This window comes from Planococcus citri, chromosome 3 (genome assembly GCF_950023065.1).
Source record: "Planococcus citri chromosome 3, ihPlaCitr1.1, whole genome shotgun sequence".
Classification (NCBI taxonomy): Eukaryota; Metazoa; Arthropoda; class Insecta; order Hemiptera; family Pseudococcidae; genus Planococcus; species Planococcus citri.
The window spans coordinates 28,056,527-28,075,871 of record NC_088679.1 but is presented as its reverse complement, the minus strand read 5'-3'; the positions used below and the strand labels follow the sequence as shown (position 1 = coordinate 28,075,871).

Below are 19,345 nucleotides of genomic sequence, written 5' to 3'. Positions count from 1 at the left end.
TCAAATATGCCAAGGAGGGCGTGAAACCCGTAAACTTTTGCCGAGAGTTTAAACTGCTAGCATGGAGGAAGGGGGGGGATTAGGGCGATTTTTAGTTTGAAGGTTTGAATTTAACGTCTCTCAATTGCTAAATCATTTCATTTCAAGAATTTTTGTTGAAAAAATTAAAGCAAATGCTTAAATTACATTTGAAGTATCAGAATTCTGAGACAAACAGCGACAGAAGAGGTTATATGCCCTCAAAATTCTTCAAATTCGTACTTACATATTTTAATGTTTTTTTTTTGGACATTTTGGCATCTCACTGATTTTTTCGACCCCCAAAAATCATACCTAAAAAGAAAACTTCGGAGAATAACTTCAATTTTGACCACGCAGAGTCCAGAGGGGGTTTATATGCACCAAAATTTTTAACGGCAGCGAAAGGGGGATATTCTCAGGTAAGATAAGTGAAATGCCCTTGTTTCTAAATTTGTGAAATTACAATGGATTATTGTTGGGTACCTCTAAAAAAAAATGTTACCCCCAGAATCCACCCTCACCACACTCCCTTGGACGGTATAGCTGGAAATCGCGTTTTTACGAGAAAAAATCTATATACCTGAGTATTAGGGGTGAAATTTAGGTACCACCCGGAATGTGTACAGGAAGGGTGGGCCTTTCAGCACAATTTTTTTCGAATTTTTTATCGCAGTGATGGGGGTAAAATTGACAAAATAAAACTTCGAACCTTCGATCCATTGCTATTTTGGAATTACATAATGACACCAAATTTTTTGGTCATTATTGTCAATTTCAATAAATTGAGAAAAATAGCCGAAAAAGTATTAAATTTTATCCATTTTGAAATTAAAATCACAAAATTCCATGATATTTCAAGAAGACTGAAATTCACGGACTGCTCATGTGACAAAATCTCCATCAGCATTTTACCTGTCAAAATCAGTTTTTTCAAATTTTTTATGAATTCCTAAAAACTTGTAAATTTTTAGAGGGGAAATGGTAATTTTTTAGCGAAAATGTACGTATTAATTTCAAATGTGTAAAGAACTTTGGCGATCAAACTGATTGAAGTAGTTTCATTCCTACTAGATCTGGATTCTGAAGCCTCCAGTCAAAGGGGGGGGGGCGGGTTGAGAAAAAAATAAATTCCCTAAATGATCAACTGTCCAAATGCGGTATACCAAAATCTTTCTGAAGTTTCCAAATCTGTACTCCAATGCAAAAAGGATGGAAGTCCTATGACCTGGCATAAGGAAAGGAGGTTAGTGTGTTCAGTGCAGTTTTGAGAAACAGGGATTTTAAACTTTTCATTTCAAAATTTGGAATTCCTGTTTCTCAAAACTGCACTGAACACACTAACCTCCTTTCCTTATGCCAGGTCATAGGACTTCCATCCTTTTTGCATTGGAGTACAGAAATCAGATTTCAGTTTTTTTCAAAATGTTTAATCTGATCAAAAAATTAGATTCCAGATATTTGATTGAAATTCGCTAAAACATATTAGAATATTCTGGTTGCGCAGCTCAAAATGAAGTAAAATCGAATTCGCAGTGCTCAAAGTAATACTGGCATCAGAGTATAAAACTAATTGAAAATTTATGAATGAAATCAAAGTTTTTTCCATCCCCTTAAAAATCAATTTGAATAGCAAGTATTGTGGTTAATTTTAGGAATTAAAGCACGACCGACACCTCAGGTGATTTCCTAGTAAGAAAATACGTCTTGATGTTTGAAAAATTGGGTGATTATTTTGTGGAAATTCAATTTTCATTTTTATTGTACCTCCCAACTTTATATAAATTACATTTACCTACCTCACCTTTTTTTTCAAACCATATCAGTCACAAAATATCAGCATTTCTTTAACCTTTGAAAAATTTGTATATAAAAAATCCGATAAATCAAGCATATTGTTGAACACGAAATTTTGAAAATTTTGTACTCGCTTCGTTTAGGCCACGATACATTTTTCACATCAGAACATTTTTAATATCAAGCTGAGTAAAAAAAAATGAGGATTTTTTGCACGAAATTTCAACTTAATAAAGTCATTAAAGTCATTTAAGAGCTTTTTAAAATCCTCCCCTTTATTTGCGGTGAATTTTGTTAGGTTACATACCAGCAAATACGAAAATGAGAAAAGGCTCAGAATTTCGATTTTTTAAATCCTATTCATCTTGGTCCAGAAAAAATCGAATTCTTTGGCTTCCAGTTCGATGGTTTCGGTAAAAAATAATCTCTTTCTAACTCGAAAAAAACTTCCATCCTCTTTTCGGCATACTACCAACAATTTTAAGTCAATTTTTTCGCAACGCAACGCAGGCATCTCTTTCACAAATAATACTTCTTAAAATTACAACTTTTTTTTCTTTCAACCAAAAAAAAAATATACGCAGTATTTTACATATAAACTGCAGACAAAAAATCTGGAAAATCTAGTCAAGGAAAGACGAGCCCGTCATACAAATCCCTTCTTTCTTTTTCGATGTCAACAAAAGTGCAGCAGAAAGAACGGTCAAGGTTGACCAAATTGGCAACACGTTCGATTCGAGAAGTTTTTCCTCAAAAAGATTACAAGGAAAAGGCGAAGAAGGGAAATGTTTTTTTCCGTTACATGACTTGGTCGATCAATTTCGCATGCGTTGGTGTATTTAAACTGACATATGTATACGACGAAGGAAGTTTAATTGAAGAAGGAAAAATGAGTTATGGAAACATAAATAAATATTATGGGTATATCTACTGTCGTATTAGAGAAATAAAAAAAAAATCAACGGTATGAAAAATCATCTATCGTTGTCGAAAACTTCCATATTTCCGCAAGAATTGTGATTAACTGCGTCTAAAAAAATTACCCGTCTTGAAGAAAAACATGCAAGTATACGAGTAACTTGTATACGTATAGTTTCATAATTTCTGACAGAAAGATGCCACGATGAAACAGCTAAAGGAGAGAAGAATTGATGTAGTATTTTCAAATGATGGAAGTTTTTTTTTCGAACCAGTCAGAAGTAATCAAACAAATTTTGTTCAACTTGACTTCATCGTTTATTCGAAGATTTTCCTGTGTAACTTTTTCCATATTTATTTGAATCTTTTAGACTATTTATAAACATTTACACTCTAATAATACATTTTCGAAACAAAAATTTCAACACCTTCGTCGTTAGTCTTTTAAAATAATTTTTTAACAAACACTCCGAATGGCGAAAAAAATGAGCGTTATTGACTTCGAATAGGGGGAAAACAAAGAATTTGTATTTTTAGAAAATATCAACAAGATAACCTACACGATGCGTGGATTCAAAAAAAGAAAAGCCTACGTGAATTTTTCAAATTTAACTCTCGTAATTTCCTAAACCTTTTTCCTCAAACGAGTAAATAACACAATAGAAATATTTTACCAACCATTTAAAAATTTCGCAAGCACGTCGAAAATTTGTAATTTTACAACACTATAATTTTTCTAAAAATAAAGCACCAAAATCGGCGTGAAACGCTCAAAATTTAGAACAGACGTTAATAAAACGTGAAACGTAAAACTTCATCGAATATTCTCACATTTAATTGGAAAAAATATTAAAATATATATGTAGTTTTATTATCAGTAAGAAAATTTTAGGATTAATATCCCTCTCTTGAAAAAAATTGACCTAAAAAAATCTTCACTTCGTATTTGTTTATTTTTTTATTTCTATTCGTTCCAATTTTAGTTAAGTATACCAAAGCTCCGAATTAATAATTTTTCAACACGCTATGACTACTTTTATGTCAACATCGAGATTTGAAAAAGGAAAAAAAATAATTAATTTGAATAATATAATGACAGAAATTATATTGTGTGTTTATTAAAAACACTCATCATCGCAACAATTATTTTGATAATGGAAATACTTGATGAGGGGAAACCAACGTAAGGATTTTACATAACTAAACTGCAACTCAATTAATCCAACTTGAATTAGTTACAGGTTGCATTTATTTCAAAAATTTTAAATTACTAATTATCTGGTTAATAGAGGAAAAAAATCGAAAAAATAATGGAAAAAATTGATCTTTCGTAACAGCTAAAAATTGGAATGGCCGAAGGATTTTTTGAATTAAAATTGTCGAAAAATGTTTAATTTTAAGAAGAACAATAATTATGAAAAATGTCTAGTGAGAAAAGAAAAGAAAACTCAGTTAAATTCTTGAAAAACATCCTTATGTGATTTCGTATTTGCAATTCTATTTCAAAAAGTAATTACATTTACTGAGTTTTTGTTGGACATCATGTTTTATGTGCAGTTTGTGTTTTTCAACATAACATGGCATGGATGCCAAAAAGTTGAATTTCCAAGAACAACATAATTTTTATAAACATAGCCCTACAAAAAAAATGAAGAAGAGTGAAAAATCGCGGAATTCAAAATGAATGTTTTTTTGAGTAAAAGTATTTTAAATGTAAAAAGACGAGAATTGAATTTCTTGATTAAAATGTTCAAAAGACCATCCCTTATTTTCATGATTCAGAAATACAAACTTTCAATTTTTCAAAGTTATGCCTTCTCTTTGCTTGGACTTCAAAAATTACAAAAAATGCACCGAAATTTTGTTTACGAAGTAAGGCGATTTCCAGGGGGAACATTGAGGTGGGTCGTTTTTCAACTTGTTTCGAATTTTTATGGTGACTAGCAAAAAACCATGACCAAATAACTTCAATAAGACGTAGGAAAAATTTTAAAATTTTCTGGTCAAAGCAATTTGACCCTTCTCACCGTCTTGAGCTAAAAATTTAAAAAATTTCAGTCGTTTCAATTAAAATTTTTTTGGATTTTTTTTCAGTCCAGGTGGTCTTTTGACGTCTTACTTACGTATGGTCGCTTTTAGGCCATTAGAAAAGTCCGAAGTTCATTTTTGCCAAATGCAGGAGTTCTCAAAATATTCGTTTTCTTCTTTTTAAAATACATAATTATGAAAATTTTGTAATCATCTTATTTTTTTGGACACAAATAAAATTTGATTAAATTTTCAAAACGTTGAGCTCATGCCATGGCGGGAGGGGAGGGGGGGGGGTCAAACGTTGACCAAAAAATTTGAACATTTTTCTACGCCTCATCGAGCTATAATTTTTTGTTAGGTTCCCTAAAAATTCGAAAAAAGTTGAAAAACGACGCATCTAATGTGGGGCCACCTCATGCGAGGTTTTTCGACCAGCGTACTATAGGGAGGCCAAAAATTCAAGAAATTAAAAATTTCGACATTTTTGGCCATTCTAGAGCTATCAGCACGATTTTCGATTTCGATTTTTTTCAAGGCGCAGAAATTACAACTTGGGCACATAGAAATCTAGTAACAAGTTTATTCACAACTAAGGGAGTTTCCAAGCGGACACCTCATGTGTTTTTTTGACCAGTAACTTTTGATTGTTCGTATTTTTCACTAAAATGAACATGATTACTAGCGGCGTTCGCCTGAAAATCGCCTCAAGTGCGAATAAATCTATTGAGTTGGTCAAAAAGGAGCCAAAACCCCATTTCTACTTGGTCAAATCAATTTTTGCGTCTTCGAGAGAAATTAAAGAATCTTGAAAAATCGAAAATTCCGTTGAAGGTTCCAAAATGGCTGAAAATGGGAAATTCGGATTGGAGAAGTCGATATTAGCTTCAGAACGAATTTTAATTATTTTTACTGAAGAAGTTCATTAGAAAAAAAAAAAAAGAAAAAAGAAAAACAGGAAATTGCTATCATTATTAAATTTTTAAAAAAATCAATTTAGGTAGCTGAAATTTTGGTTACGAGGGTTTTATACCATGCTCTTTTCAAAAATCGTATTCTTGTTCTATTGTAATCGGAGCTAATCACCTTAAATGATAACTCTATAAGTGCATCAAGATTCACTAGCTGGTCATCATTTTTACCCAATTTTTCGATTAGGCAAAGAATATTTGAATCTTGGATATCACTAAAATTCGCTGCCAATTTCTTCACTCATTTAATTTCTCAATCACTTAAATCTTCACATCCCTTCACGCTTTCGCCCCAACTAATAACAATAAAAATCCCACATAACAATAAACCATCACCTTAATAAAACTAAACTGAAAGCAAACGTTATTATTTGGACAAAAAAAGAAAAAAAGGAAGCAAAACGGCAAAAAACACAAAAAAATAGCTTACTTTTTAACTGGTATTTTTCCACTTCTATCAGGAAGCAGGGTAAGTTTTGTGTACGCTTTCAACAAGAATGTCAGTGCTGAAGCATTTGCCTGAACCCGGTTACATATTAATTTCATCAACTCGTCAGTCCACAGCTACACAAAAACATCAAAAAAAAAAAAAATCCTACTGTACTACAACGTTGCAATGGTTAAAGCGTGTCAATGTTTAAATTAAATATGCGCGTAGCTTAAAGGCTATAAAGAGACGCCATGTTTCTATAGGTTAGTACAATAAACATAAATATGATAGGTAGGTAAGTATGTACGAGTAAGTATAAAGTACATAAATAAATACGTATACATATAAGAATAAAAGAAGGCAAGATCGAGGACGAGTAAGTACGAGTAAGTATAGGGTTCGGAAGAAAATTGCAGCGTTTTTTCTCGAACGTGTGGGAGAAAAATTCGCTCGACTGTACGTCTACATACGTATACGTATATCGTATGGTAAAGTTTAAACTATGAGAAGAGTCGTTTATTAGGTGGAATTTTTCCGATGGAAAAACATACTTATACTCGTATATCGTACTACGACTACGATTACTATATACTTATATACTGCAGAGACTACGTATACTACGAGTACACTACAAATATTACGTGGGTACGTGTTTTCGTTTTAACGTGATTTTTCATCGAGAAACGCAGCATATTATTACATAGACGTATATATAGAAAGACGTAGTTGTACGTAAACGTATATATATATGAAGAGGGCTATTTGAATAGTAAAGGATGGTTGTACATTACACAACGTTCGTCGTCGTAGCTCGGTATAAAATTTCGTACATCTTCATGTACGGAATATAAAAACGTACAGCACCGAAGGGTTAGCAGGGCTCGAGGTACGCACGACGAAGGGTAGCTATATGAATAAGGATCGCGAGCGAACGCTGTACGGGGGCGGGGGAGGCACACACCGTGCTTGTAATTGAAAATTTTCATTTTTCCTTCGCGGAGCGCAGCGAAATTCTACTCTGTAAGAGTGACGACGAGTAAACGTACACAGTGTACTACAATGGCAATGGCGATGGCAGCAAACGAAAAACACACAAGCACACATATTCGTTCGGGGCAATTTTCTACGTAGACGAGCACGATAAGTTGCCTAACCGGCGCCCTTGAAAAACACCCAAGTACAAATGGCCGCGGCCGGCTCAGGGGTCTGTATAGGCAACGCTTTTAACATTATACTCGTAGAGTATACGACGACGACGATTGTTATACTGGCTTTTTACAAGCATCGCATCGTGTTTTCATCGTCCTTCTACTCGTTCCCCTTCGTCACGTTCATCGTCGTCGTTGACAATTACAGCGAGAATAAGCCGTGTACGAGCAGATAGAATAAAGGTGTTTTTTTACCCTTTTTTTTTCTACCCTGGCCGTTGTTCTTTCCAAAAACATAACATCGGACCACGACGACGACGAAGACAGAAAGGAGCGAGAAAAATGACGCGTGTACGATGAATGTCGAATATTTCACTACGAGCAGCAGCGATTCGCTGTCGTTGTTCGTTGATGCTATACATATAGGTAGGTACAAACGTAGCTATATCGTCGATTAATTACGTCGATCTATCTTTCTTCGGCTAGAGAGCTAGATACATGTATATCTAATCGGTGCGTGCGGTATTTTAATCCTCGAGTATTAGAAAAGGGTGACCAAGCTAAGCTCAGCTGGTCCAGGTATTAAGCATATACCTACCACGGTTACAACTTCAACGATCAATAGTTCATTATCGTCAAATGACACGAATACAAAAGCCATTATCTATCTCGCCAAATTCGGCGACGAATTTTATACGTGCGTAGGATTCTCAACGTCGTCGTCGTAGTCGTAGTCAGTGATGGTATGTTTGGTAGCTAAGCTACCTATATATACTATAGGAGTATATATGGTATACGAATACGACTTCTCTGTATATGTAAAATGGTTCTGCAAACTCCTATACGTAGATAAAACACGTAACAAGACAGCTTTATCAAACGAAACACACCGCCATCACCATCGCCGAAGCGAAAGCGATACATCCCGTCGTCGTCGCCTTTCTCGCTGCGCAAATTTTCAACGTGTAATTCCGACGTCGTCGACGTGTGTCGTTCGTTGCGATACCTACGCATTCCTATTTTACGCCATCAGACCATCACAATCGCATCCCTGGTTGGATAGCGATACAAAGAGACGCTGCGAATGCTCTAGCGTCGATTTTTTTTTCCTCCCCAACTAGTAACCTAATTCTTCGGAGTTTGTAATGAGATAAAGGGATTCCTCGAGACGTTTTACATCCCTTTCTTCGATCATATTCTCCTTTATCTCTACCTACGCATCTTCCAAATATCAACAATTTCACAAAAGCGCAAACTTGCTAAGTACTACGTGAAATGAAGAAAATTTCATTCAATTCGCGAGATAATTCTTTCCAGCGGAATACGTTTCGAGAGATATGCAATATAAGATTGCAAGAATTTTGTTCTGTATTGTTTTTCCCAACGTAATTATTTCTCATCGAGTTGAAAATATGTACAGCACTATTTGAAATCGTATAGAAATATTGGTGAAAGGAGCATCGAGCATTCTGTATTTTTTCCATAGGGGGGAGGGGCGCATGGAATGAAATCTGATTTTGAACCTCTTCCTGTTTCAAGAAGAGTTGAGGAAAAATTGAACTATCTAGTATCTACATGCAAAAGCAAAATTCGTTTTCATGGTATCTAACGGAAGTTCTACTTTTTTCAACAAAATTTTCAGAAAACTTTCCACTCGACCCCCCCTCCTCTCCTTCCTTCACACACACAACAAATTAACAGGGTGTCCATTGTTTTTGGCAAATCATCTTCCCTGACTTTTCTAGGTTTCCCAGGTCATTTTTTCCAATTTCTGTACATACTTACCCCATACCTCTAATTTAAAGAAGTTGTGGAAGCGGTGGGGGGGGGGTGGAAATAATTTTTTTTCATAAATTCATCTTCAAACTGACTGAGTCGAGAGATTTTGCAAATGTTTATTTCAAGATACCTAAAATCGAGTTTATTTTTTGGTTTTTAAAATTTTTAGAATTTGAATGATGTTTTTTTGAAGGAAGTTGATTTTGAAAAAGAAAACAGAAACATGCCCAAGCGAGGGTAAAAGTCTTCGAAAATTTGTGAATCGAGAAGTAAGAAATAATGTTTTTCTTACATCACAGGCCCATTTATCCGAAATTTGCAATTGATCGTTTCTTCAAAATTCCAGGGGTTCTTCGTGAAAATTACAAAATCCCCTGACATTTTTAGACCGACCAAATTCCCAGACTTTTCCATGCTTTACAGGAGAATGGACACCCTAATTAACATAGTCAAATTTTTCACAGGAAAATTTTCAAAAAAATTGAAATTAGAAGAAAAATTGTATACGAAGTATTTTTCATTTTCAATCGAAATTATATAAAGAAAAAACAATACAATAAACACATATTCACTACTCTTTCACTACTTTCACTGTCCATTTTTAAAATCACTACTTTTTCGCCATTTTCACTACTTTCACTAACTGTTAGACACTTTGGTTTTACAATTCTTCGCGCTGATCACTGAAAAAATGATGAAAATATGCCATCACGTTAGAATTTTTCACCTTTTTCAGAGTTAATATGACACTATTATCGCTGAAATTCTATCATTCAACTTTTGGTAATTTTTAAGTCATCTCTATGATAATTTTACGGTTTTTATTGTTCATTATGTGATTTTTTCACGATTTTATTTCATTTGTATATTTGACCTATTTTTCATAATATTGCATGATGATTTTTTTTTTTTCATAAATGAGTAAGTATTTTTGCGATATCATCTTGGTCAATTTCTTGCAATGTTTCACCAGTTTTAAGCCAATTTAAACAATTTTTATGGCATTTCAACGAATTTTCGAGTAATTTTTACAAAATTTTGCCAAGTTATACCAATTTTTTTTTACCAACCAATTCATGGTAATTTTCAGTAACTGGGAGGCCAATCATTTTTATAATGATTTATGCATTTTTTGACAAATTATAACTCAATTTTGAGAACATTTGATTAATATATTTTGATGATTACGTTTAATTTTTGGCTAAAAGAACGACTGCTTTACGATTTTGATGATTTCGATGACCTGGTCGACACCTTGGAGGAGATAATGATGGCCTTGGATGGGTTTACTCAAAAAAAAACCAACTTGATATTCGCATTCACGATTTTTTTAAATTTTTAGGAAATGGGAAGGGCGATTGAGGAGGGGGAGAAATTCTAATCAAAAAAATGAAGTTTACATTCGTATTCAGTACTTGAACCTGTGAACCATACAGCTCTCCTCCTCATAATTTTGCGGTCTCTATCCGAAAAAGTTGATGCAGTAATAATTATGTGGTAATAGGTAAATACTATAAAAATGCATGCTCAAAAGATTTTTAAAATAAATTTTCAAATTACAGCTCTAAAATTTTTACATTTTCCAAAAAAAGATCAACAGCTGAATCTCCAAGTTTCTATTTGAAGTGAAGCATTATGCCATTATTTGCAACTGCTTGAAAAAAAAAAAACAAAGTCACCCCGCCAGTCAGGGAAGAAAGTATTGGAGGTAATATGATGGCGGAATGTCTCATTTTCTCGATGCAAGGGATACACACAAAAAAAATTGAGCGAAATTGAGAGATCTAACCAAAAACTGAGATGATTGGAAATGCAATGACACATGAAGAATCAAAATTGATACAATTTTTCATCAGTAACAAAAAAGGTTCATTTTTCAAAATGATCCACCTCAAAAATAATCAAAGTAGTTACAGAATGTTGAAAACTATTTTTTAAAAATCAAAAAATTACAACTTTTCAAAAAAAAAAAAAAGTTAATTGATTTGTTTTATTTGGTTTTGAATATTGAATTCAGTGTAACTTTTGAAGACAATAAAAGGAGGAAAAACACGACAAAAAACACGATTACAACTTTTTTTTGACAATGCTGCCCTTTTCGAATCTCTAAAAAAATATTCTGCACCTAAGGGCGTGATAAAAATTTGGAAAAGAATTCAGCTATTACTCCATCTCATAATTTGAATTTTTTTGAACCACCCTCTTTCTCCAAAGATGTGAATTAAACTTCTGAAAGCAATATTTTGAGTGAGTTCTGTCTAAATCGAGGTGAGGATCGATTTTACCAGCTCAAAAGGAAAAGCTTTTGGCACATTTTTCAAGAAAAGAAATCAAAATTTGATCAACTTGGTGTAGAAAGCAGAAAAATTTACACTTTATTCCTCTCAAAAGGTCAAATCAGAATTCATATAAAATTTTCAAATCATTGTCCTTTCAACTGGGTGGACAGGAAACGATGAAAAAAGTTTCATTCCAATTGAACTGATATGATTGCAATTTCTGATCCGACGTAAAGTCATCTTTGGAAACCACAAAATTGCATACAGATTTCGTTGGAAACATACCTAGATTTTTTATTAGAATAAGTATCACAAAAGATGATAATACATACAAGCTTCGAACTCGCAATAAAATGCTCTAATCTTTCCATCAAAAAACAAGCAGACCATGTAAATTTCGATTTTTTCATTTACATAATGTAAAGAGTTGTATACCCATTAGAGATAAAATTGATACCCCTCTCCCTTAAAAAAATTCTTCCCATAGCCATAATTTCACACACAAGATTGAATGAAAATCAACTACCTACACAATACAACATATAATTTTTAAAAAAAGAACATAATTTACGAATAAATTGAAAGGGAGTAAATGAAGTAAGAATATCATCAATAGAAAATAGAAATTTACCAATCATAGTGTTCTCCACATCCACCCCCCCGCCCCTCCACACACACAGACATTTCATTTCTCTTCTCAAAAAACACAGAACTCGATTTCGGCACGACGAAAAATAAAAAAACATTTTATTACTCGATATTTATGAAAAAGTACAAAACGGCAAACAATTCGCAATCTCCAACCAGATCAAAAAAAGAATTACTCAGCGATAACTTATCCAGTCACCCCCTTCACCCCGTTCCACAGCATTACATCATCCTCCGCTTTTATTTCAATTTCCATCGACGAAAAACAAAAGGAATAAATGAAAATACAAAGTAGTAACTCATCAAAAACTTTTTATCAAAATGGAATAAAACAGTCGCAGTCGGTTTCTTGCCAATTTCAGTTTTCACGTCGAAAATGGCGTACGGCGCGGCGCCTGAAAAATTTTCTCGACGTTTCGAACTCCAGTCGGGATCGGGAAATATTTCTGGCAACGTTACCGTTCCAGATAAATTTCCAGTCGACACGACGTAAAAAATTAACTCGATTCTGAAATGTGCTTTAAAAGAGGTTACATAATAATAATAATTTCTAAGTAAGTAATTCTCGTATACAATTTCCCGCTGAGTTTTTGTCGAAGAAATCCAAAAGGGATTCGAATGGGAGTTGGATAAATGAGACGAATAGTAGCTACTATTGCTCATTCTACGGGTTTCGATTCGTATTGTCAACTTAAGCCAACAAAGAAGGGTATACGAATACGTATTTTCGTTTTCATGAATTTTTGAAAACTTCAAAAAAAAAAAAAGAATGCAAGAAAATGTGTTTTTAAAAGCGTGTTTTTGATTGGGAGGGGGGAGATTATTGGTGGGAATATTTTGAACACTACATCAGACACTTGGAGTAGGAAGCGTTAATATTGAAAATGACAGAAAAATCATGTTTTCGAAGGGCTCCATAAGGACCCAAATCGATGAAAATGGTCCAAAATCGAAATACGAACACCACCAGCAAAATAAACAAATTTAAAATGATCCAAAACAGCCTGTTGGGTCATTCCACGTCAATTGGATCAAGAAGTGGTAGGGGGGTTCGGCGATTTTTTTGAAATTTTTCCTGTGGAAAGACCTTCCAAAGGGATGAACAATAGCGCAAATCGCAGCCCTCTAGCCCATTTTTAAAGGCAGCCAGGGGGTGTCAAAGTTTTCAGTGAACCTAAAATATCACCCATTTCAGCAGTGGATTACTCGATAACAGCGATACCTACAAAATGGAACATTTTCCCATAGTTAGGAGTTTTAAAAGGCTTTTTGGTGATATCATAAAAATCAGTGTTTCCACTTTTTTTCGTACAAAAAATTAGCTCAAAAAGTTTTAAAACGTGGTTTTCATATCGTTTCGACTCTCAAAAATTCTGAAAAAAATATATTATGGACAACTTTTCATGCTGAACAACATATTGAAAAATTGGGATGGTACCATGTTGCAAAGTTGATTTTAAAAAATTTTAAAGTTTGCACAAAAAATGCGATTTTTTGATTTAAAACATCAAAAAAAGTTTTGATTGGTGAAGTTGACCCATTTGACCCTTATTTCTACGTATCTGTTGAAAAAGTTGAAAAAACCCTCTCACTCGATGAAATGAACTCCTCACAAAAAATTCAAAATTCGAAAAAATTCAATTTTCAATTTCAAACATCAAAAAAAGTTCAGATTTAATTAGTTGTCTTATTTTGACCTCTTTCTGACGTATTTCATGAAAAAGTTGATAAAAATTACACTCGCAACAAAAAAATTAAAATTTGTTTATTTTTTGAATCTTTTCGGATTTTGATTTTTTTGTGAGGAGTTCATTTCATCGAGTGAAAGGGGTATTTCAACTGTTTCAACAGATACGTAAAAATAGGGGTCAACTGAGTCAACTTCACCAATCAAATTTTTTTTTCATGTTTTAAATCAAAAAATCGCATTTTTTCGCAAACTTTAAATTTTTAAAAATCAACTTTGCAACATGGTACCATTCCAATTTTTCAATATGTTGTTCAGCATGAAAAGTTGTCCATAATATATTTTTTCCAAAATTTTTGAGAGTCGAAACGATATGAAAACTACATTTTGAAACTTTTGGAGCTAATTTTTTGTACGAAAAAAAGTGGCAACACTGATTTTTATGATATCACCAAAAAGCCTTTCAAAACCCCTAACTATGGGAAAATGTTCCATTTTGATAGGTATCGCTGTTATCGAGTAGTCCACTGCTGAAACGGATGATGGGCTGGATGGCTGCGATTTGCGTCATTGCTCATCCCTTCAGAAGGTCTTTCCACAGGAAAAATTTCAAAAAAATCGTCAATCCCTCTACCACTTCTTGATCTAATTGACGTGGAATGACCCTGTTTTCATATCTTTCTGTCTCCTTGGAACATACGTATCCACAAGGGCGAATTCCGAATACACCCCTTCGTCCAACAAATCACGCAGTCTTCTTCGAAACAACACACTCCCACTTCCCAAGCAGAAAAAAAGCTTTGCTTTTCCTCCCTCTGCCAAATTCACCGCCTCTTCGGTCCTTTGCACGAGTAAAATCACCTTTAAATTTAATGCAGCCATCAATAAAGCAATACTCGAGAGACGCTAATATCTCACCGTCTTCAAAACCGCCCTTCATCCCTCAGTAGCGACAACGAAATCGACTCGAGATCGAAAAAATTTCTTATACGCTCGTCTCCATACACCAAAATTCGGGGTAATAAAATTGCTCGCTACTTATCTAGATGTGGAATTTTCCCATCACTACGTATAACTTGGCTGGTGTAGTTACGAGTATTTTGCAATCGTAAATTTCATCTGGGAAATCCCAACCCGAACTGCGGCGTCATTTTTCAGCTGAAAATTTCTCACGTTGTAGTACATAAAAATCAAACTCGAATGGAGAAATTTTGCATTCTATAAATCAGGATACCGGTAGCAAATCTTACGCGTTCCGGTTCGCGAACCATGTTTTTCCATCGTCGTCGTCGAAAAGAGAAGCGAGAAAACGCGACAGCGACAGCCACATACCCGGTGGCTTCGATTTCTTCGCAATAAAACGCAGCCTGTCTCGTCTCGTGTCTTTTTACGCGTAGGTAGGCAAGGTATTATCTAATCTACTCGCGTCAGCTTCGCTCCTCGCGGTAAGTATTTCGAAAATTGGCCGATCGTATGATCGTGACAATTACCTATAGCAGGTAGATATAGTCTAGGTAGGTGCCTATCTTGTGTGAGGGGCGTATATACGTACGACGACGACGTCACAATCTATCACTGTCGAAATACGCTTATTCGACGCCACAGTTGCCTTTGCTTGCCTTTTACGTCTTTATCAACATTTCAGAGACGGGCTTTTCGAGGTTTTGGCGGCAACGACGCGACGGGGGAGGGGGAGGGGAGGAAAAAAACGTAAGAAAATCGAGGCCGTGTAAAAAAATAACGACACTCGGTACGATTATCGCGTGTCACAAAACAACATCGTGCAAAACTTTGTCCCGCGAGAGTGATACGAAACTCATCGCGTCAAATTTAGCCTTAGGAAAAAATAAAAAATAAAAGAGTAGCGTTTTCACTAAGCCCTGCGCCACCTCTGCTCCGATATTATATACCCCTTGAAACTCGAAAGGGACTACTTGAAAATTTTTTTCAAATTACCTAAACAAAAAAAATTCATCGCTATACGGTCAAAATGGTGTTTTTTTGCGTCGCGTTGTCCTCGTCAAATCACAACAAAGCGGTCGCAGGCTTAATAAAATTTTCGCCTGTCATTTTTACCCTTTTTCTATATTCACTCCCTCGCTCCTATCTACTCGACGTATGTAGACGCGGTAACCGAAGGAAAAAAAACATACACAACAAAACAGCAAATTGTCGAACACAGCCTTTTTCCCCCACCCTCGCTCTCCTCCCGCCACTTCATCGTCATCGTTGCACTGTCCTCTTTTAATATAATTTCTATGCGAATCTCGTATTAACGAATCGTAGTAATTTGATTTAATTTCCACGGCTTTCGACGTTTTATTTATTTTACGGTATATTTGTTAGGGTTTTTTTTCCTCTACCCTCGTGTAGGTACTCGATTCTATCGTCATTGTTTCCCTCTACCCTGTTACTCGTCTCTTTGATTCGATAACGATATTCGATCGGCGTATAAAAATTATCGAAGGTAGAAGCGGCCGCGACATGGATAGCTCACCTCCCTCATTTGGGAATCTGCGCTATAGGTAGCTATGTACTATGTAGCTATAGCTATAGTATACGTATTAGATTACGTACATTGTATTTATCGTTTAATATGAACAGCTCAGCGGAGCACGGTTTATAAAAGCGAAATCAGGTATGAATATCGAGTGCCGAGCTTAATCAAATAGCAAATATTATAAGTTACTACTTCAATCGAACGGAATATTTTCAGAATTTATGACTAATACTTCAATACATATTATGTAGCCTGTATACCTAGTAACCAACCTACTCCTATGTATACTTACACTTGATAAATATTTTACTACATTTGTGCTCAATTATTTCAAGGTAAATCGCATCAACTACGCGTACCTACACGAAAGATTACACACAGAGGTGATTTCATTTTTATAATACAATTTTTCAGGAAATTTATTACAAAGAAGTTTCGAATTAAGCTTTGCAATGGGGAATGATAAAAAAAAGAGCAACGGGAATAAAATAAAAGTTGTTTCGTGCTCCTTAGGTGATCGTAATACTGATAAATTTAAACTACGAGTGGAAAGTTTATAGGCTCGAGTACGAGGGAATTAAATTACGTGTTAATAAATATTTTGTTTATTGACTCAGAGCTGAACTATACGTACGTATTACTTACAAGGCAACCTTTTGAGCTCAGTCTCACCGATTTGAACGATATCAAGGTATGTAGATCAGATAGAGCGCATGCTGAACCTCCATAACCAAAATTTCAGATCTTAAAGTTCATTTTTAGATTTGTAAAATTCAAAAAAACTGTTTAAAGGATGATTTTAAATTTTTTCTAGTAAAGTGAACCAATCTGTACCTATAATTCCTTCAATTCCACTCGCACACATTTCAACAACTACTAGTTTTGAGCCATTCTGGAGCCTCCAGCGATTTTTTAATTTTCTCCAGAAATTTTGAATCGTTCTGGTAGGGCTGAAGATGGACTTTGGCACCTAAAACTTTAATCGGTGCTTATTGGGCACTTTCTCAACTGTTTTAAATAGTTACCTCAAAATTCCAGGAATGGAAGTTCAAAAGTAAATTCAAAAACAATCCATATATTTCAACAACTACTAGTTTTGGGTCATTCTGGGGCCTCCAGCGATTTTTTAATTTTCTCCAGAAATTTTGAATAGTTCTGAAAAGGCCAAAAATGAACTTTGGGACCTAAAAAATTTATCGGTGCTTATTGGGCATTCTCTGAACTGTTTTAAATGGTTACCGAAAAATTCCAGGAATGGGAGTTCAAACCTGAATTTTGACCAATTTCGAAATTCCAGAAAATATGAAAAAAAAATTTCGAAGGAGGTACCAAACGAATAGTTTTTTCAAAAAGATATCGTCTGGTATGTCTACAGTTCTATATACGATTACCGAATTCAAAAACAATCCATATATTTCAACAACTACTAGTTTTGGGTCGTTCTGGAGCCTCCAGCGATTTTTTAATTTTTTCCAGAAATTTTGAATAGTTCTGGAAAGGCCAAAAATGAACTTTGGGACCTAAAAAATTTATCGGTGCTTACTGGGCATTCTTTTAAATGGTTACCGAAAAATTCCAGGAATGGGAGTTCAAACGTGAAGTTTGACCAATTTGGAAATTCCAGAAAATATGAAAAAAAAAAATTTCGAAGGAAGTATCAAACGATTAATTTTCTTAAAAATATATCGTCAGGTGTGTCTACAGTTCTATATGATTACTGAATCCAAAAACAATCGCATACTGTACAAATTGTTTCACTCTACACAGAAAATTCACGTTTCATGAAAAAATTTAAAAATCGCCCTTAAAACGCTTTTTTGAACTCCAGCACCCAAGTTTTGGTTATAAAAGGTTGAAGGACAAGCAGGACTTTTTGTTAGATAACTAGAAGTCAACAAATAATCTTTTTTAAAAACAATTTCTGTCAAAAAAGGGAGACTTTTTGACCTTTTTTGGAAAAATTTCGACCATTTTAGCCATTTTGCTTAAAAACAAAAAGCGAGAATTTTTGACAATTCTTGGCTGAAAAGAAGACTTTGACCATTTCTGACAAAAGAAATAGACTTTAGGATGGTCTCATTAAGAAAGGAGACTTTTTTGGAATTTTTGAAAAATACCTAAGTAAAATTTTTCAGCAATTTTCCTAGAAAGCGAGTTTTTATAAATTTGTTGCAAAAAGAAAAATTTTGACAATTTCAACAAAAAGCAGGACTTTTTGAGAATTATTTAATAAAAAAATATGCTTTTTATGCAATTTTTGTCAAAAAAAACAATACCTACTTTATGAAAAAATTGAATTTTTGAAAATTTTCAAAAAACAAAAAAAAATTAACTTTAGAAACCAAAATGACTGTTGAAAAAGTAACCAAATACGAGTCTTATGATACACTCTGTCATTTAAGCCGCTTAAACAGGGTTTCAAAATTGTAAATAAACACAAAAAAGTTGACTTTATTTTTTATTTTTTTTAATCGGAAATTCAAAAATAAAGAAAACGACCAAAAATTACTGAAAATTTAGTGATAAAGAACAAAATTTATTAAAAATTGCGCGAAACAAAATTATTTGTTTTAAGAAGTATAAAAACAATTGAAAACTGCTAAATTTTTGCGAAAAATCATACAAAAATCGCCTAGATTATTAAAGAAAAATGAGATAAAAATTCAGTAAAATTGAACAACTTTTTTCAATGACTATAAGAAGTATCATATGTATTAAACTAACTTATCAGCCAGAAAGCAACCAAAACTCAGTAAAATTTTGCAAAAATTTTGCTGAGATCGAAAATTTGAGAAAAATCTTTTTAAAAAATGTCTGTCAACATTTTTTTGAAAAACTCGTTGAAAATTTCGTTGAAAATTACGAAAAATTGATAAATTTTATCAAAGTATCATGACGAAATGATGTTGCAAAAAAAACAAAACACAGAAAGCTGTCAAATCAGCGTTAGAATTGCTGAAAAAAAAACAAACATGTAAAATTTCAGTAAAATTGTGTAAAATGCACTGAAAAATGCATCAAGTATAGTTAAAAGTTGCTCAAATTGATCATAAGGTACTTCTTGAAATATGAACGAAAAATATCAAAACCACTTTGATACAGTGATTGTACCCCTCGTGTCTTCTAAATATAATTTCAGGTA

General features: G+C 33.9%; 1 protein-coding gene across 1 annotated transcript in view; it reads right to left on the bottom strand.

Moving 5' to 3' along the window:
• Plc21C (Phospholipase C at 21C) overlaps positions 1-19,345 on the bottom strand; it is a 117,057-nt gene that overhangs the window by 42,508 nt on the left and 55,204 nt on the right. Inside the window, exon 5 of the mRNA XM_065357900.1 lies at positions 6,163-6,296. Coding sequence (XP_065213972.1) covers positions 6,163-6,296 — 134 coding nt within the window. The remainder of the gene's footprint in view (positions 1-6,162; positions 6,297-19,345) is intronic.